We start from the raw sequence: 18,132 nt of genomic DNA on the forward strand, positions 1-18,132 counted from the left end.
TTCTTTATGGATTTATATATTTTTCCAAATTTTATTAAAAAATAAAACTTATAAACATTTCTATATAATATAAAATTTTTGATGTTTAAGTTTTGTTAATTTTATAAACATAATTTTATTTATCACAGATATTATATATATAATATTATTAATTTTATGTATAATTTTTTATTTATATTTAAAATAAAAAAACAAAATATACATTTTGATTAAAATATTCATAGTTACTTTATAATTTGAGATAAAATTAAAGAAAACAGAAATAATATTTTCCCCTTTATAGTTAAATTCGATATTTTATATAAAAATAAAACAAACAAAAAGTCACTCAAAGTCATTTTATATATTATTTATTTATTTTATAAACATTTATTTTAAATAAAATTAAAAAAAAACTGAAAAAAATATATATATTTTCTTTTTATTAAACAAATATTTCATCACTACTTTCATAATCACTACTTCCATATTCTTTGTAGTCGTTACTTGCCTCTGTATCATAATTATAATCTATATTATCACTATTTTCATCATTAATCCATTTGAAGAACGAACAATACATGCCAACTTCAAAATCCCTAAATACAAAATAATAATAATGATTACAAATGCTAATAACATTATGGGAGTAATAACTTTGCGAATACCAATTTGGATATAATAATATTCATCGAATAATTTAAACCAAGAAGTTGGTAAAATGTTTCCATAAACATCTAAAAATTGTACTTGAATACAACATTTTTCCTGATCATAAAGAATATTCATTGAACCTCGTTCTTTGAAACATCGAAATTTTAAATTTGATATAACAATATGATATTGATTATTTTCCTTATTTGTTATGTTTAAAAAGTATGGTTTATCTCTATATATAAAATGAACTGCATCTTCAATTTTTGATTGTAACATCTCCTTAGGTTTGAAGTTTTTCTTCAGAACAGATAAAATATAATTCCATCGGTAATTTTCATTACAAAAACATTTCCTATATAAATTACATAAGGGATACTCATCATCACTTAATGCACAATAGAGATAGTAGGTAGCCGTTGCTACAAAATTATTACTTTTGCTTATACTCTGAAACAACTCACGTCCTGTATTATCAAAATATTGAACTGAGGGAGGATTGTTTGAAACAATTTTTAGCGATCCAGTATGGTAAGACGAAGGTATACCATCTCCTATTATTTCTTTCTTACATCCATTACAAAATTTCACGTTTAAGATTCTCAAAACCATAACGGACTCTTCCGGTGTTGTTGTGTGTACTGACAAAGACCATATCGGGTGTTTTAAATTGTCTCTCCCATATATTCTTTCAAGAAAAGTGGTTACATTTCCTACTGTAAAAAAGGAAAATTTGAATTTTTGTTTAGTCATTTGTTCAAAATAATCAATTCGAAAATTTCTATTACAGAGACATTTAATGCCATAATTTTCAAAACAAGTTGTAACGTTATCATATAACATTATTTTTTCTGTGAGGATTTGTATTTTGAAGACATATATTCTTCCACTAGCTGAGTAATTTTATGAGTGTTGGATACAACTCGTAATATCCGTTTATGTAATGGCTCATCTTTTTTAATATCAGGGAAAAAGAAAATTGGAATATTATTAAATAAAATGTTAATTTTACCACTCCCACTCCCATTTTCTAAGAACTGTGCAACATTATTTTTATTGGGAGAGTAATCACAGACTGAATGGGAATCCAATTTCATAATAAATTTCCTTTTCAATTTTATGAGTAAGTATTGTACGAATAATTGTAAGTCTTCTACACTATTACTTTCAAAGGTAACATCATCATCATTATTAATATTATGATGATGATAGTTGGTTAGCACAATTGTTCCTAAAGGTAAAGCAGGAGGATAAAAGTGTAATTTTTTGAAATAAGATAATGGGATTTCTATACTACCATCTGAGTTACATGCAAACATTATTTAGTTTTGTTTTTAATATTGAGTGAATTCATAAATCGATTAAAAAAAATTTCGGTATTTTCGTAATCAATCAAATCAGTCTTGGATACAAATTTTGCCTTTAAAATTACCTTTGCACATCCACGTTCAATATCTACAAAATTTGAACATGGATATGTTCCTTTATGTATTTCAATATTATTTTTATCAATCTTACACTTCATCCAAATAGATAATTCTTGTTTTTCCTCATCAAAATGGGGATCCGGACACGCTGTACACGGAAAATGTTTATTGTCATGTAAGTTAGTATACATAGGACCGCAGTCACATAGACCATTAGAATAACCTGGAGCTGTAATTACACCAGATGGTAAATGTACCAGACAAGGATCGCGGAAACAGGCTGAACGTGAGATATCTGGATTAGAAATATATCCAGGGGAACATCGACATATATATTTTTCTTGTTCTTTTAATGGTATAAAAAAGTCTTGGGGGGTCATTTGAGTAAGGTCCACTACTTCATCCTGCCCATTGGTAATTTTAACCAAAGTTCCTCCTGGTTCACATGCAGTTAATCTATTTGTAGTTGCGTTATAAAGACCTGGTAGGTAGGATTTACACTTCCATCGATCTTCTTCAAATGAATACTGGGAGAAACCCCATACTGGGTCACAAAATTTTTCTTCTGGTTGTTTCCAAAGACAGTATGTGCATCCTGGTTTGAGGATTCCACCTCCATAATAATATTTTATACTGTTAGTAGAAGATGATATAGGTATTACGACCTTTTCTAAATAACGTCCACATTTACGGCCCCCAAGTTTTTGACAAATTTGATTGTCATGAGACTGAGAACTATCTACTTTTAAAATCATTCCCTTACATTTATTGATTTTAATGTCATTATTATTATCATATTCATTATAATTTAGCCAACCTTGTAGATCAATAAATTCGTGTCTTTCTTCAAATGCAATTTCTTCAGCTTCAAGTCCCTCTTTAATACTTTGACGTAAAAAACTATGAATGTAAAAACGATCAGTAATATAAAGAAAATTAAAATATATAAAATAAATTATGAAAATTATAACCGGAATTTGAAGAAAATACTGGTATGTCGAAGAAATCATTTTTGGTTTTTATTTAAGAGAAAATTTAGGAGTTTCTCAGTTGAAACTTTTTTATTGCAATTTGTGGAATAACAGTGAAAACGATGACGATGAATATAAAGTCTACCTGAAGGTGTACGAGATTTACCACGAACTTCATGAAAAGGACAAAAAATATTACATTGCCATTTTTGGTTCATTGCTAAGAGTTCATTATATGGCTCCTTACATAATAATTCAGCACATTTTTGTGTAATTATCTCTGTTTTTTTTTTAAATTGTTCAATTTTTGGTTGATGCAGCGATCGTTTTAAAACCAACCTAGGACGACTAATTACATTTCCTCCTCCTCCTCCTAAATTATTATTATTATTATTATTATTATTATTATTATTATTATTATTTTTATTATTATTATTATTAATAATTATTTCAAAAATATTATTTCTAGTCGATAAGTGTCCCTGTTTAATTTCATTGATACTAGTAAATTCTATTTAAGTCTCAATACATCGATATATGAATGAAACACTCGCCATATTGGTACATGATCCTTATTACTAAACAATAGAGAGAGAGAAAAGCTTACAAGATAATATAAATGAGTTTGTAGAATCAGAGAACCTAAGATATATATATAGCTGTACTGTCAGAAGTAAAATATTTTTTAAAGACAAAGAAAGTTATCGTGCAAATATGATCGGCGCACGACACTGAATTCTGCCAGGCCAACTACAACAGTATTTTCTTCAAATTCTTGTTACCAATTTTCATATTTTTTTTTAATATTCTATAATTTTCTTTATATTGCTGATCCTTTGTACATACATAAGTCTTTTAAGAGGGACTGGAAGCTGAATCCTCCTATTATTATTTATTATTGAAACTTGACATAATGGATGACGAGCCTTATTACCAAAAGAGAGTAAGACAAAAGTTTACAGATATTATAAAGTATATTGAAGAATCAGAGAACTTAATTATAGCTGTACCATCAGAAGTAAAACAATTTGAAAAGCTGTTAAATTCTTGGGTATTATATTTACCTAATCTCCAAAATGTTGTGGTAAAGAGAGGAAATTGTAATAAGTGTTGGTACCAAAGTGAGAATAAAAAAACACTCACTATTTTTAGGTCACCTTTCGAAATAATTATTAAGCAAAATGATATAAAAGTTAGCTCTTCGTTTCTTATGAAAGATGTAATATTATTATTAGTAGAAACTATTCAAAAAGAAAAGAGAAATATCCATGTATATTGGGATTAATTAATAACAAATATGAGAAATTTATATACATTTTTTATAAACATGAAATTTAATTTAAATTTCAAATAACATTAAGTATTATATCAAATTTTGGAATATAAAAACCATTAACTAATTTCAAATATATTTCATTGGAAAATATTTCACATTCATTATTATAGAATAAATTTAGAATATTGTTATATGTTACATTTGAATTTTTATGTTTATTTATAATATCCCAAACTTTTAAAATATGAAATTCGGTCTTATCAATATATAACGGATCTATTTCTATATAAAAATCAATTTCTTCAGTATTTTCGAGGAATTCACTCATTTTTTAAATATTTATTAAAAAAGACATGATTATTCAGTGCTATTCCAAGAAGTATAACTTCAAATAAATTAATGTGAAACATCAACCTCTTCAGGCTTGTGAACCTCGTAACTGACTTAAACCACTCTCCTGACTGATCATCATTAGTTATAATATAACACTGCCTAAAATAATAGAAGTTAGCACAAACAAACAAGAGATATTTAAATCAAATAAGGGGAACAAACTTGAACTAAAATTTCAAATGATGATATTAACATTCAGTGATTATTTAAGACACCAGCTAGCTCTAGTAGCCAATGTGATGAACCAATTGGCTTATAATATCAGGTGTGAATAATTTCCTATAAAAATTTGTAAAAATACACTTATATATGTCGATTGAAAAATTTGCTTTAAGGTTGTTAGAGAGGTTCAAAACCTCTTTATCCTCATAGGATGGGATAATCTTAAATATTTTGGCTAAGTTAACATTAGGAATAATATATAAAATTCTTTTGAAAATTTCAAAAAAATCATGTGATGATCCCAAATATATCCTTACATTAGCAAAAGTAATAGTACTTTGCTTGGCTTGAAACTCAAAGTGCATATCTTTCGTTTCAAAAGGGTCAAAGGTTAAAAAAAAGTTACATTTATTTTGACATGGCTTACTACTTAAAATCCTTTCTTCAGGAGTCCTGAGAACGGTTGGTAGAATGATACACAGCCTATCAGGTGGTTCCAGTTCCTTAATTGCTTCGCCATATCTCTGGGCATCTTCTTTTCTTATTTTTTTTTGTGTAGAAAGATAGGTCGACATAAATGACGACGGCGAGGGCGGCGTTGAGGAACTTTTGTCATCTACAAACGAAATGAAACAAATAACTAAGTTGTGTGTTTGTTAAGTCATTATTTGTTTGGTGATTGAAGGGGCTGGGCCGGGTTAAGTTTTTGAAAGAGTTATATACCAGCCACAGGCTCAATAAAACTATGATCTGAGTCACTAAACCCAGAGAAGGAGTCACTTCCCTCTGACTCGTCACCCTGAAGATGAGGAAGAGGAGAATGAGGAGGAGAAGGAAAAGGAGGAGGAGGAGGAGGAGGAGGAGGATGGGAAGGAGGAGGAGGAGAAGGACGAGAAGGAGGAGGAGAAGGAGGAGGAGGAGGAGAAGGAGGAGGAGGAAGAGGAGGAGGAGAAGGAGGAGGGGATTGGGAACTTTTAAGAGTCATAGAAATTGTACTGGAAAATTTATCTAGAGAACTAATTGGAGGAGGAGGAGGAGAATGAGAATGAGATGGTGGGTGTGTTGAGGCAAGGAAGGAAGATTGATCTAGAGAAATTAGAGAAGGAGAGTAAGTAGGAGTCCATTTAAAATCTTCATCCGGCATTTTTTTTTCCATATTTTCAGTTTCCAGTAACTCGGAAAAGGACATGCTTCTTTTCCTTGTATCCTGAATTTCAGAATCTGGATCTATAAAAAAAAAAATAAAAAATAAATAAATAACCAGCTATGGCTAGGAAAATCTTTTGCTCTGATTTTTCATTTTATAGCCACCACATCTGTCCTGAGTTTCGGACAAGGAACTCGGCAATTATACACTTGAATTGATCCTATGAAGTATGTATGATCATCACCATTCTGTATCGCAAAGACTACAAAGACTATGGCTAATAATATCCTATATCTCTGGGAATGGCTTCCAGGGTCACGGCACCTTAAAAACAGAAAAGACTTGCAACTCACCTTTTACTTTACTGGAGAAATCTCTTGCTAAACCCTTAGAGAGGTGATCTATAGTAGGGACCCCATGGTGCATACTGTTGGGTGTAGCAGGGACACACTGATGTGTGTGGAACCTCGAGTCCTTTAATATTTATACCCTGATAGGATGGGACTCTCCCGGATGGAGGCAGGGGGGTGAGGGAACTCCGTTGAGACCACTAGAACGCACAACACCACCCTGACACATCGAAATAATACTCTTACCTTTTAAAAAAATGAATACAATTTCACGAAAGACATTTCTTCTTGTTTTGTTATCAGTACGAGTAATAGTTAGTCACAATCCCCATTTATATACTGAATGTGCAGTCAACGAAAATGGAAAAAGATTAACAATATTTGAATATTCAATTAAATTTTGGTTTGTAAGAAATAACCTCAATTTTATAATATCTATTTATTACGATAGAAATTTTAATGAATTATTAGGATATAATAATACAGAACAACATAAATGGTTAAATGCAGAGTTAAAATTTGGGAATGTTTCACAACTATTTATATTAAATAAATTTCAATTACCAGTGAAAAGACGACTGAATCAAAACACAACAAGTAAATTAATAGGAAGATTTGTAATATTTAGCCATATCAATATTCTTCTAGGTTGCCCTCAAGGCTGGCCATACAGAAAATTATCATCATCAATGAAATATGATTTACAAATTGATGCCTCAGGTAACGAAGAAGAATATCTTATTCTGACGCCCTCAGCAGATACCTATGTTAAGTTTTTAATAGATGGTCAAAGAAAGACACTATGTTTGGATCACAGTCATTCACAAATAAAGGTTGTGAATAATGTTAATAAATTATCAGAAAGGTGTGATACCTTAAATAGAATGTCGTCTGTTGTTATCAAATTTGTGTACGATGAGAATAATATTAAAATATTGGATGAACAAGATAGCATTCTTGACAATACAACAACATATAATAATAAGACTCGTCCTATACTTAAAGTTCTTCGAGAAGATTTAAATGGGACACTCTATATAGCACAGTGTATTGGTAATTGTAAAAAAAGTATTGATTCGCATGCTATTACCTATATGCATCAATATTTGTTTGTTTTGAGTATAATAATAATTATAATTTCAGTAAGTTTATTAATTATTCAATTATATTATATTACATGTGTTAAAAGTAAAAAAAAAAAAAAAGGCAGGAAGAAATAGGAGAGTATATTTCATACGAACTTCCCGAACCACTTTAAAATAAATTTGTGTTAATAAACATCAACATCCCATCAAGAACTTACACTATTTCTTTATCAATGTCTAATGTATCAAAAAATGCGCCAAACCCAAAACCCAAAACAACCATTGGAATTTAAAACACAATTCTTGAGATAATCCAACATGATTTGATTGATGTGTATAGTTAATCTGGTATACTAATAACGGTGTTTCCTCTTGGAAAAGAAACGATCTAGTACTACTTACTATCGGATATATATAGCAAATATCTTCATTTTTACTAAAAGTTCGGCTTGAAATGAAAGAATTCAACAATGTTAGGTTAATAGGAAGTGCACACTGGTTGTTTTCTACTTTACGTATTTGTACTCTACTTATTCCTTTAAAGAGTAGAATTTCTTTAGTATGTTGGATACCACGATTCAAATGACAAATTATTCTTCCCTCTAATGTTTCCAAAGGGTTATTTAATTTAATCTTAACCGTGGTCATTTTACATTCATATATTTTACATCCTATATGGTATTTATTAGGATCTGAAAAAGTTTCGTATAATAAGAGTCCCTCTGTTTCTTCATTTATATCTACATTTATAGTTAATTTTGGATATAAGAAATAAGAGTATGTATAACATGCACCACATGTTATTGAAAATGAAATATTATAAACAGTTGGGATCATTACTATTTCTTTAAATAATTTTGTTTTTGATTGTTGATGTCTTGTTTGCCATGTAGGATGGAATGGGACATTTTTAAATGTCATGTATGGAGTTTTAATAGATAATGGAGCCCATGGAATTATAGAATGAGCAAAACAAACAGTAGTAATTTTTCTTACGGTCAATATTAATAATAATAATAATAATTGATTCCAATCCATTACCTTAATTTATAGGATTAATGACTTTGATTTTCTTGCTCGCACACTTCTTTATATATATATATTTTGGGAGGATATTGCTCCTGTTTATTATGCAAATCGAACCTTGAATAGTTGGCTTTGTTGATGTGTGTTATTAAACCAAACCAACCGTATACCCCAAAAACGGAAAACAGCAAGTAATTATTAATTATTATTATATAGGTTTATGTTTTGGGGGCTTTGATGTTCTGCCGGCTCGATTTTAATGTTTTTAAAAGTATAATAAAGGCTCGATTAAGTCCAGGTGGGGCATTCAGGGTTTAATAAACTTTTTCCCATTTGTTCAATCTCGTGTTGTCCTTTGCCTGGTTGGCACTGATGATAACATAGCTAATTCTACCTGTTAACAGGTAGTGAATTTTTTTTTTTTTATTTATTCATTATAAAAGGATATAGATATTTTTTATTAGGTAAGATTACAATTATGATTTCAATCCATACCCCTAAAATGAAACTTGCCAGCTACATAATTGGTCAAGCAAGAGGATCAGCTGCCATTTGTGGAGAATATGCCTCTGCTACATTAGGCGTGTTGAACATTTATAAAGATATTAAAATATATTGCCTCATTGGGAAGGACTGGCTTGTTGATAAACTTTCAAACTTCATTCCCATCGAATAATCAGGTTATACACTTGTAAAGAATGAAAAAACAAAAAAAGGAGGGTTCATAGCAATCGCTGAATTAATACATCCGGAAGATGTACCAGTATTGATATACTTTATTGAGTCTCTGTCAATACGAGTATTGCTACCTAAAAATTACATTACCTGGAAAGAACAAATTACATCAAAGTTCACAGTTGCAAATGGTACCCTCGACAATGGAGAACCTCCCAACTTTTCCGATATTGTTGGGAGATTTTATGAAGAAGTAATAAAAACTATGGATACTGATGCCGAAAGATTTGGAATTTTTCCTTCATTTAAAACAGATCAAAAAGTTTGTAAATTGTATCGAGTAGATCTAAGGTTGACATTTATTCATCCCCGTTTTGAAATTAAAAGGAAACGAAAAATCTGTGAGTGGTTTAATGAAGATGAGTATAATATTCCATTTCTTTCAATATTCGAGAGGTTAAAAGTACCTGACCTTTGTAATGCTTCTTCAACGACATTACATGAAAGGGAAGGTACTGCAAAGAGGACTATAAAATGTAAATTACAAGGCAAGAAAATTCCCATTGGTCTCTGTGTACCTTCGCTGATATTATACAAATTTGGTTATAAAAGGGCTGAAATATTGAAAGAGCCTATAACCTTAGGCGTAATGGCTTTAGGAACCAGTAATCAGAATATGGACGAAAAAACTTATGTCATGGGAGCCTTAAAGAAAAGATGGAGTTGTACTCGCAGGAGGAGTGGGCAAATAAATAAGTATCCACAGTATGTAAAATGTTATGAGCCAGTTGGTCTCGTATATGAGTCTCAGATATTTGATAGATTCAGTCATAACCTAATTGATGGTTATATAATATCAAATAATGATGACCAATACTTATTCAGCCCATATGTCTGTCTTGGGTTACTGACTCGAAATATCAAAATCCTTCCTGTCATATATACTCATTTGCTATTCCCCAGAGGAAACGTTTTCGTAATTCAGAAGTCTGATGTAATCTGGTGTGTTCTCGGAAATTGCAAAGTGGCTCCTCCAAATACTATAGTTAATTGTATGAATGACCTCTAATTTTTTATAGGCTTTAGGGGACGTCGCACTTGGCCTACAACTTTCATGTTTGTTTAAGTTAATTTGTTTATATTTGAGTTAAAACGAATTAACTTAAATAAACTAACACAACAAGAAAATTACTCGGCCTTATTAGGCAAATGGGGTCTTTTTTGCATAGTGGCTGAGAAGTACGTTCTATGCCAGAGAACAAACGTCTCGGCCTACTGTGCAAGAAAGACCCCATTTACCTAATAAGGCTGAGTTCATTAGATTATTTTTAGTCTCCTCACCTTTGTTCTATACTCTGTCAGAATCAATCAAAATAACAGTTTGTGAACTGGTAATAAATAATAAGCCCAAATACAAAATATAATTCTTTACTGATGAGCATTTAAACCAAACCAACCATATATATATATTGAAAAACGAGCGAAACGGCATTTTATTTTTTGGTGCTACGAGTTTTTACATAAATTTTCATTATGCCGGCATTTTTTGGTACATTTCTGATTATTTCTTTTGCAAATACATCTATGATTTAAACAAGATAAAAGTTTACAGTGGCATACTAATTGTTTGTGGTGTCTATTATCACTGAGAAAGTAATTTGATTGTCTACGAACAATCTCACGAAGCCCAAGTTGTTGATTCTTATTAATTTCGTTTGGCATTATTCTTTCGATTGTTTTATCAAAGTCGTTTCTTGATAGATATTGGTTAATCGTTCCAAATTTTGTAGCTACACGATATAAATCTCTTTCATTGTCTATTTCGATGATAATTCCACTGATTGTTCGCATTCCTGTTTTGTTTTCCCTATCTTCTTTAGGTATTATCACATTAACAGTATCATATAGGCTAACAGGTGTTACATTTGCCGATGACAATTGTAACATTTTTGAGGCATTAGTTATCTGACGCTCATAAACTTTGCTTCTAATAGTTCCTAAATTTTCAATATGTAAATTATATGAATCGTTATTTACTTCAGAATTATTATTATCATTAGGTTTACCATCTTCTAAATTACATAATCTTCTATTTATTATTACTTTAGGTGACAGCACAATACCAGGTGATGATGGTGTTGGTGGTGATAATATAGGGGGTAATGAAGGTGGCGGTATTTGTGGCGGGGATAATATGGAAGTAGAGGCAGTTGTAGCACCAGCAGAAACAGTAACAGTAACCTCCTCAACCTCATCAAAAATTATTTCTTCCATGTCTGGCAACGGTGAAGAAATCTGACGCAGCAGCGGACTTGATGATGACAGGGAATACTGCAATTATATAAAAAAAAAAATTTAGTATACAGAAATTAATTGAGGACTCTTGTTTTCCAAGGTTGAACTGAAAACAAAACCAATAAATATTAAGGAATTTTACCTTTGCTTCTTTGCCTCTTTTTTCTTCATCCTCTTTGTCTTCTTCTTCTTCTTCTTCTTCTTCTTCTTCATTGTCATCATAGTGACAGTTATTGAACAATTGGCTATATATTGAGGGCGAAAGACGAATCTTCATAACTATTGGCGGTTCTATACCAAAAACTGCCTTGTAAGGCGATATGCCAATTCCACGTGAATATGCTGTGTTTTTGGTGAATTGCACAAAGGGAAGTCCAGCTGACCAATCTCGCGTTTGATTTTCACACATCCAACTGCCAAGCATTTTGATTACATCCTCATTCGCACGTTCAATGCTCCCTTGGCTCTGTGAATGACGAGGTTTGCTATTAATGAGGAGCATGTTGGGCCAGATTTCGTTTTTTAGCTCTTGAATGACCTCTGCCACAAATTCACGGCCGTTATCACTGTAAAATTCGTGGGGCTCCCAAGAGAGCAAATATATCGAGTAAGTGGCGTGCCACTTCAATCGCCCGTTTACTGCGGAGAGCTCGTAAAACCGAAAACTTTGTTAAATGATCCTGATAATGTAAAATATATTTATACACACATCCTCCTTCTTTTTGCATATTTATTAAGTCCATTTGTCCTCGCTCCACAAAACTGGTCAATACAATGGGCCGTATTACCCCTTTTTTTCGTCGAGGAAGTCGTTTCAAATTGCATATTTGGCAGAGTGAAATAAAGAGTTTCACCGATTGTTGAGTGACGTTAGCGATAGTTTTACTTGCTTCAAAATAAGTTCTTTTTTCTCCTCCGTGACAAACTGCTCTGTGTGCATCATAAATCGTATCATACAATTGCCCTTGATGTATGAAACGACGACACATCCGGCCAGGATCAGCTGTTGTTGCTCCTGTTGTTGTTGTTGTTGTTGTTGTTACAGCCGTAGTAGAATGACGATTGTCACTGGTCAGTTTACGCTTGGTCCCCCGCTTCATTCTTCGTTCAGTTTCGTCGATGGTTATTAGGACGTCATCCCCAAATAGATTTTTGACATCATATCGAGACAATAGATCAGATTCATGAGATGTCTTTGTAGTCAGTTTCAATTTAGCATTTTTGACTTCCTCAATATATTGTGATAATTTTTCTCGAGTGAAAATTTTCCGGCTTCCATGCCCACCTTTTTCCAACATTTGGCTAATTTTTAATTCAAATTCCTTTTTTTGTATCACCTCTTCTTCTCTCTCACACCCTTCATTAACTTTTTGTCCCAAAGGTAAAGACGTGGATGATGAAGGTAATAGTTCTTCATCAACACTAGTATTGTTATTATCACTTCTTTCTTGTTGTTTCTGTCCACATGTTAATGGAGAGGAAATTGTAGGTGTGTCCTCCATGCTGGAGCAAAATCGACTGACTCTGATATTAACCCTCACACGCTGAATATTTTATATTGACCAATCACTGGTAGGCTTTCTTGGTTAAGCTGGCAGTTTACAGTTTGTGCTTATTTGACTAAATTATTCCTGTAAGACAACACAAACATTGTTGTTACATTCTAGGTCAATTATTTCAAGTTTCCGTTAAAATGTCAGTGTCATCAATATCTAGCAAATTTATTATAATACTTTGCCTAATGGGCTGAGTGCACTTATTGTATGTGGAAAACCAAATAAAAAAAAAAAAACAAGGAACTAGACTAAAATTTAATTTATTGACTATCATCAATTCAATGTGAGAGAGTGAAATATCATCAGTTCAATGTGTGTTGCTGGTTACGAACCAAAAAAATTCAGTGTAGCATCATACCCTCCCTGAAAGGGTGAAGGGAGGTGTTAAAAGCAAAACAATGATAGGGTTAATTACCAATGATTGAATGTTGTTTGGGGAAGTTGGTTGACGGTTAGCTAATTTCCTTAACTCTCAAAACTTAGCTGATGTTCTTCTTTATGTTAACGACCACTTGTATATCTTCCTTAAGTATGTTAACTATTGCCTGAAGTGCATCCTGTTGCCATTTTAGGTATTGTGATATATCCTGCACTTTGTCAACAACCAGTCCATACCGTTGGGCCCGCGGAAAACTACCAGGCTTTATAGACTGAGCCATTAGTTCATTCAAACATCCCTTGAGGTCTTGCAGCTGCATATACAAGTTTTCTAATCGCAGTCGAATCTGATCCTCTGTTTTTTCTAGTGGTAAAGTTTTTTTCCTTTCAACCTCTTGTGCTGACACCAATTTTAGAACTCGGTGCATTATATTTGTCTGTTTCAACTTAAAATTCTGAATGGTAACTTTAATTGTCGTCTGCATACAACTTAATTGTCTTATATCATCCATGATATTCTTCATACTATTATGAAGTTTATTGCCATATTCTTCTTGATACTTGAACTGTTTCTGTAATTCCTGAAATCCCACTTTTACAACAGGTATCAATTTCTTTGGGTCAGGATTTTTTCGCTTGCCCAGTTCCCACAATGCTGGATCATTTCCTATAAACAATAAATAATTTATTTTAATTTTTAATTCCACAAATGTAGGTACAATAAAAAAATACCCGGTAATATCTTCACTTTTGTCATTATGTCACGATAAGTAGATGGATTGATCATATCAAAATCATTTACCTCTTTGCGGTGTATCAAGATATTTCTTCATTTGTTGTTCAGTTAAAGTCAACATTGGAATAATCTGTTCAATAAACAAATTCTGAAACAGAAAAAGTAGGCATTTTTGTCTCTGGCTATCTACCTGCCTGTCTGTCAAAAAACGTTCCATTAATAATGTCCCTTTTAAGCTAATTTGATTATTTAAGCCAACCTGATATCAAATCCTATGAAATAGATTGGTGCAAGCTATAATAAGGCTTACTTAGGCTTACCTTAAAAATTGGATTGTATGATGCTCTTAACATATGACTAAAGGTGTCAGTGGTAGATGCATGTTGAATCTCTCCTATAAGGTATATATATATAATATAGAGCAGTTTGCATAATACCATACTTGAAATCATCTTTTATGATATTAATTATTATTAGGGAAACATTATAAAATCTTTAAATTCTTTTACCATTAGGAAAAACTTGCTGAATGTAAAATCTGAAGTTCGTTTTGTTTGGTACTTCAGCAGCAAAAATTTCATTAACAACAACTTCATTACCTCCGAATAATAGTCTCAATGCTGAAATAACTTCCTGTTTGTAGGCCCTGGAAAAAAAAAAATAAGAAAAATATTTTTTAATGTTCCTGGATCCTAGTCATATTTAACACTGAAAAATTATTAGAATATTATACAAGTATATGATTATTAATTACTTACTCCACTTCTGAAAGGCCCCTTCCAATTATAATTTGCACAATGCCATCTTCATTACGATAATTGGGAATTTTTGTATAGCAAACTACTTTGAAACGACAATATGGATTTTCAGATGTGAACTCTACAGGTGACATATTAGACGAATAATAACCTGGAATAAAATTCATAAAATTATACTTTATTTTAATTATATACATTTTACAATATTATAAACAACTAGTCAAATCTACTAAGTTTTCCATAATGGTTTACTCACTACCTCATCGAAAAAAAAAACTCCACATATTTACCTTTACCAAACCCCCAAAAAGCTTGAAGTTGATTCCACTTTCGCAAGACCTCATCATTTTCATTACTGAAGTAGGAAGGAGCACAGATTGCAATATGTAATGCCATTGATGATGAGCCCGGTTGTTGGTGAAGCATCTGAAACTGATGATTGCCCCAATTTGATTCGACCAGTGAAATAAAAACAATGTTCATCGAATCCTCACACATTATGGTGAAACCATTTAACACACCATCTCACCAAATAACCTACAACAGATCACAATTGCCTTATGTTTGTAAATATATATTAATTTAACTAGTCAGTGGTATGATGAAAACATTCAATATAACATATCACTAACTAGTACAAATCAATAAATATCCAGCGGTAGGCCTCTGTTGCAGAAATAGGAAAGCGTCTTTTCTTAACAGAGGTTCGTTTGTCAAATATTATGGAAAAAAAACAAAAAAAAAACACAGCAGACAACATTGAGTTAACAACCACACTTCTTTTTGGCAAGACAAAACTTTATAGACGATCTGGTGGTTTTCAGTCTATAACAAGCAGGCAACCCACAATCATCATTAACACATGAAGACACATGTGTATGCAAGAGGGTTGAATATAAGATTAACACCGAACAATGTGGATGTCTAGAAACTACTACATGATGACGAACCCGGCAAAACATTAGACAAATCGGGGTACAAGTTTTTTTTGACATGATGCACTGTGGGCAAATTCATACAGCAACACATCAGTTCCATCGTGGTTAGCAAACCATTCTAATATTTGTAATAAACTTTGAGTATTAATTTCACAATAACGTTGTTTTTTTTATATAGTCTCAGGCGTTATATTAACCAACTTTCTCAAAGCCACATTTTCATCATTGAAATGGATATCGTTTTCTTCTATTTTAACAATAATAGACTTGCTAGTTGAAGTAGTATCTTTTTTCTCTTTTATCTTCTTCTCTTCGGCTTCCTCACTGATATCGCTAATATCATCCTAGAAAGATTAGATTTCATCACAAATGCACCTGAGACATTATTTATTTATTTATTATATTATAGTGTCCAAAGCTTCATCATGCTTATCATAAAATAACTTTTAGGCGTACTTACACCACAAGATTCCTTGGATAGCTCCATTACACATTAGCCCGTATTACTACTGAACAGGATTCTGGCATACTGGTTGACTGGACTGGATACGGAGGCTCTTATATATTGTATCACCGGCATATTGCATGGAACTTAATGTAATGATTAATTTCTCTCTTTGAATTATATTCAGTGGTGAATATAAAATAGAAAAGTTGATTCAATGGCGATAACCAAACTCGGTGTTTACATCGGACGATAGTAGCACTGCTTGGTAATCATGTGATATGTTGATATTTTATAAAGAAGATTATGGTTTGGTTATTATGTCCATAATCACATACCTCATATTTTGTAGTCTTGTAATTAATGGAAAGAGAGAATGTAAGGTATTTAATTCATTATTCATCAAGTCAAAATATAAATATGATAAGTAAAATAGTAAAAGATAATAGATATATATTTTTATTTTTATATTAAATGATTTATATTCTATATAAAAAAAACATGTTCTATTCCATCCATCAACTAATTAACTAAAAGTCTGAATCTAATGTAAAAAAACTGTATTGATCTGAATTCATTACACCATATTTTTGATATTCACTTACTTTTTTTTCAAAAAAATTAGTTTTCCCTTCTAATGAGATATTTTCCATCAAGTCAAATGGATTTTCTACATTATAAAGTTTCTTATAACCGAGTTCAAAGAGAAGTCGGTCAGCCACAAATTCTATATACTTCCCCATTAGATCACAGTTCATACCAATAGGTTTGATTGGCAAGGCATCTGTTAAAAATTCTTGTTCAATCTTCACAGCATTATCAATGATAGAATATACATATTTCTGATCAGGCTTATTAATCAAGTACTTATATATCAAGCAAGCAAAATCTGTGTGTAACCCTTAATCTCTAGAAATCAGTTCATTACTGAAGGTTAGACCTGGCATTAAACCACGTTTTTTTAAGCAAAATATTGCAGCAAATGAACCACTAAAGAAAATACCCTCTACTGCAGCAAAGGCAACAATGCGTTCGGCATATGTTGCCGTTCTATTGGTAATCCACCTTAGAGCCCAATCAGCTTTTTTCTAAACACCTGGCAGCGTTTCAATAGCATTAAATAATCTGTTCTGCTCCTGTAAATCTTTTATGTATGTATTAATAAGTAAACTGTACATTTCATTGTGAATATTTTTCATGGCAATCTGAAAACCATAAAAACACCTCACTTCTGGTATTTGTACTTCTTGGCAGAAACGTTCAACAAGATTTTCATTGACGATACCATCTGATGCGGCAAAAAATGCTAGATCATGTGAAATGAAGTGACGTTCCTCTTCATTAAGTTTCTGTTCCCAATCTACAATATCCTTTGACAAGTCTACTTCCTCAACTGTCCAAAATGATGCTAGCGCCTTCTTATACATTTTAAAGATATCATGATTTTTAATTGGGAACAGTGTAAAACGTCCTGGATTTTTAATCAAAAAGGGTTCAATCATCTGAAAAAAATATATAAATAAATAAATAAAATATTTATTTTAACATTGTGTTCACTATCATAGCATAATAAACGAATGAAATTATTGAATTTTGAGTAAAAAAGAGATTAATTTACTACGTACATGTTCTTCCATCCTATATTTTATGTAAGCTAAAATAGGTACACATACATACATATATATATATATATATATATATATATATATATATATATATATATATATATATATATATATATATATATATATATATATATATATACATACATATACATACACACACATATATATATATATACATATACATACACACACACATATATATATATATATATATATATATATATATATATATATATATATATATATATATATATAT

The 18,132-nt window shown here is 31.3% G+C and overlaps 1 protein-coding gene and 1 pseudogene across 1 annotated transcript; both read right to left on the bottom strand.

Moving 5' to 3' along the window:
- Positions 1-13,470: 13,470 nt before the first annotated feature.
- Positions 13,471-14,463, bottom strand: LOC138351561 (nucleoporin p54-like). Its single transcript, XM_069303354.1, has 3 exons — positions 14,431-14,463; positions 14,177-14,258; positions 13,471-14,041 (listed from the first exon to the last, which is right to left on the bottom strand). The coding sequence occupies exons 1-3, from the start codon at positions 14,461-14,463 to the stop codon at positions 13,476-13,478; spliced, it is 681 nt and encodes a 226-aa protein (XP_069159455.1). The 3' UTR covers positions 13,471-13,475.
- Positions 14,464-16,781: 2,318 nt separating this feature from the next.
- Positions 16,782-17,744, bottom strand: LOC123758947 (ribonucleoside-diphosphate reductase subunit M2 pseudogene; annotated as a pseudogene).
- Positions 17,745-18,132: the final 388 nt, after the last annotated feature.

Source organism: Procambarus clarkii, chromosome 50, assembly GCF_040958095.1.
Source record: "Procambarus clarkii isolate CNS0578487 chromosome 50, FALCON_Pclarkii_2.0, whole genome shotgun sequence".
Classification (NCBI taxonomy): Eukaryota; Metazoa; Arthropoda; class Malacostraca; order Decapoda; family Cambaridae; genus Procambarus; species Procambarus clarkii.

Excerpts from the sequence above, each read along its gene's own strand:
- LOC138351561 (XM_069303354.1), bottom strand. The coding sequence starts at position 14,463 with ATGTTAAGAGCATCATACAATCCAATTTTTAAG. Across the intron at positions 14,259-14,430 it reads CATACAATCCAATTTTTAAG|AATTTGTTTATTGAACAGAT; the intron begins GTAAGCCTAAGT and ends TTTCTGTTTCAG. Across the intron at positions 14,042-14,176 it reads TCTTGATACACCGCAAAGAG|GAAATGATCCAGCATTGTGG; the intron begins GTAAATGATTTT and ends TATTGTTTATAG.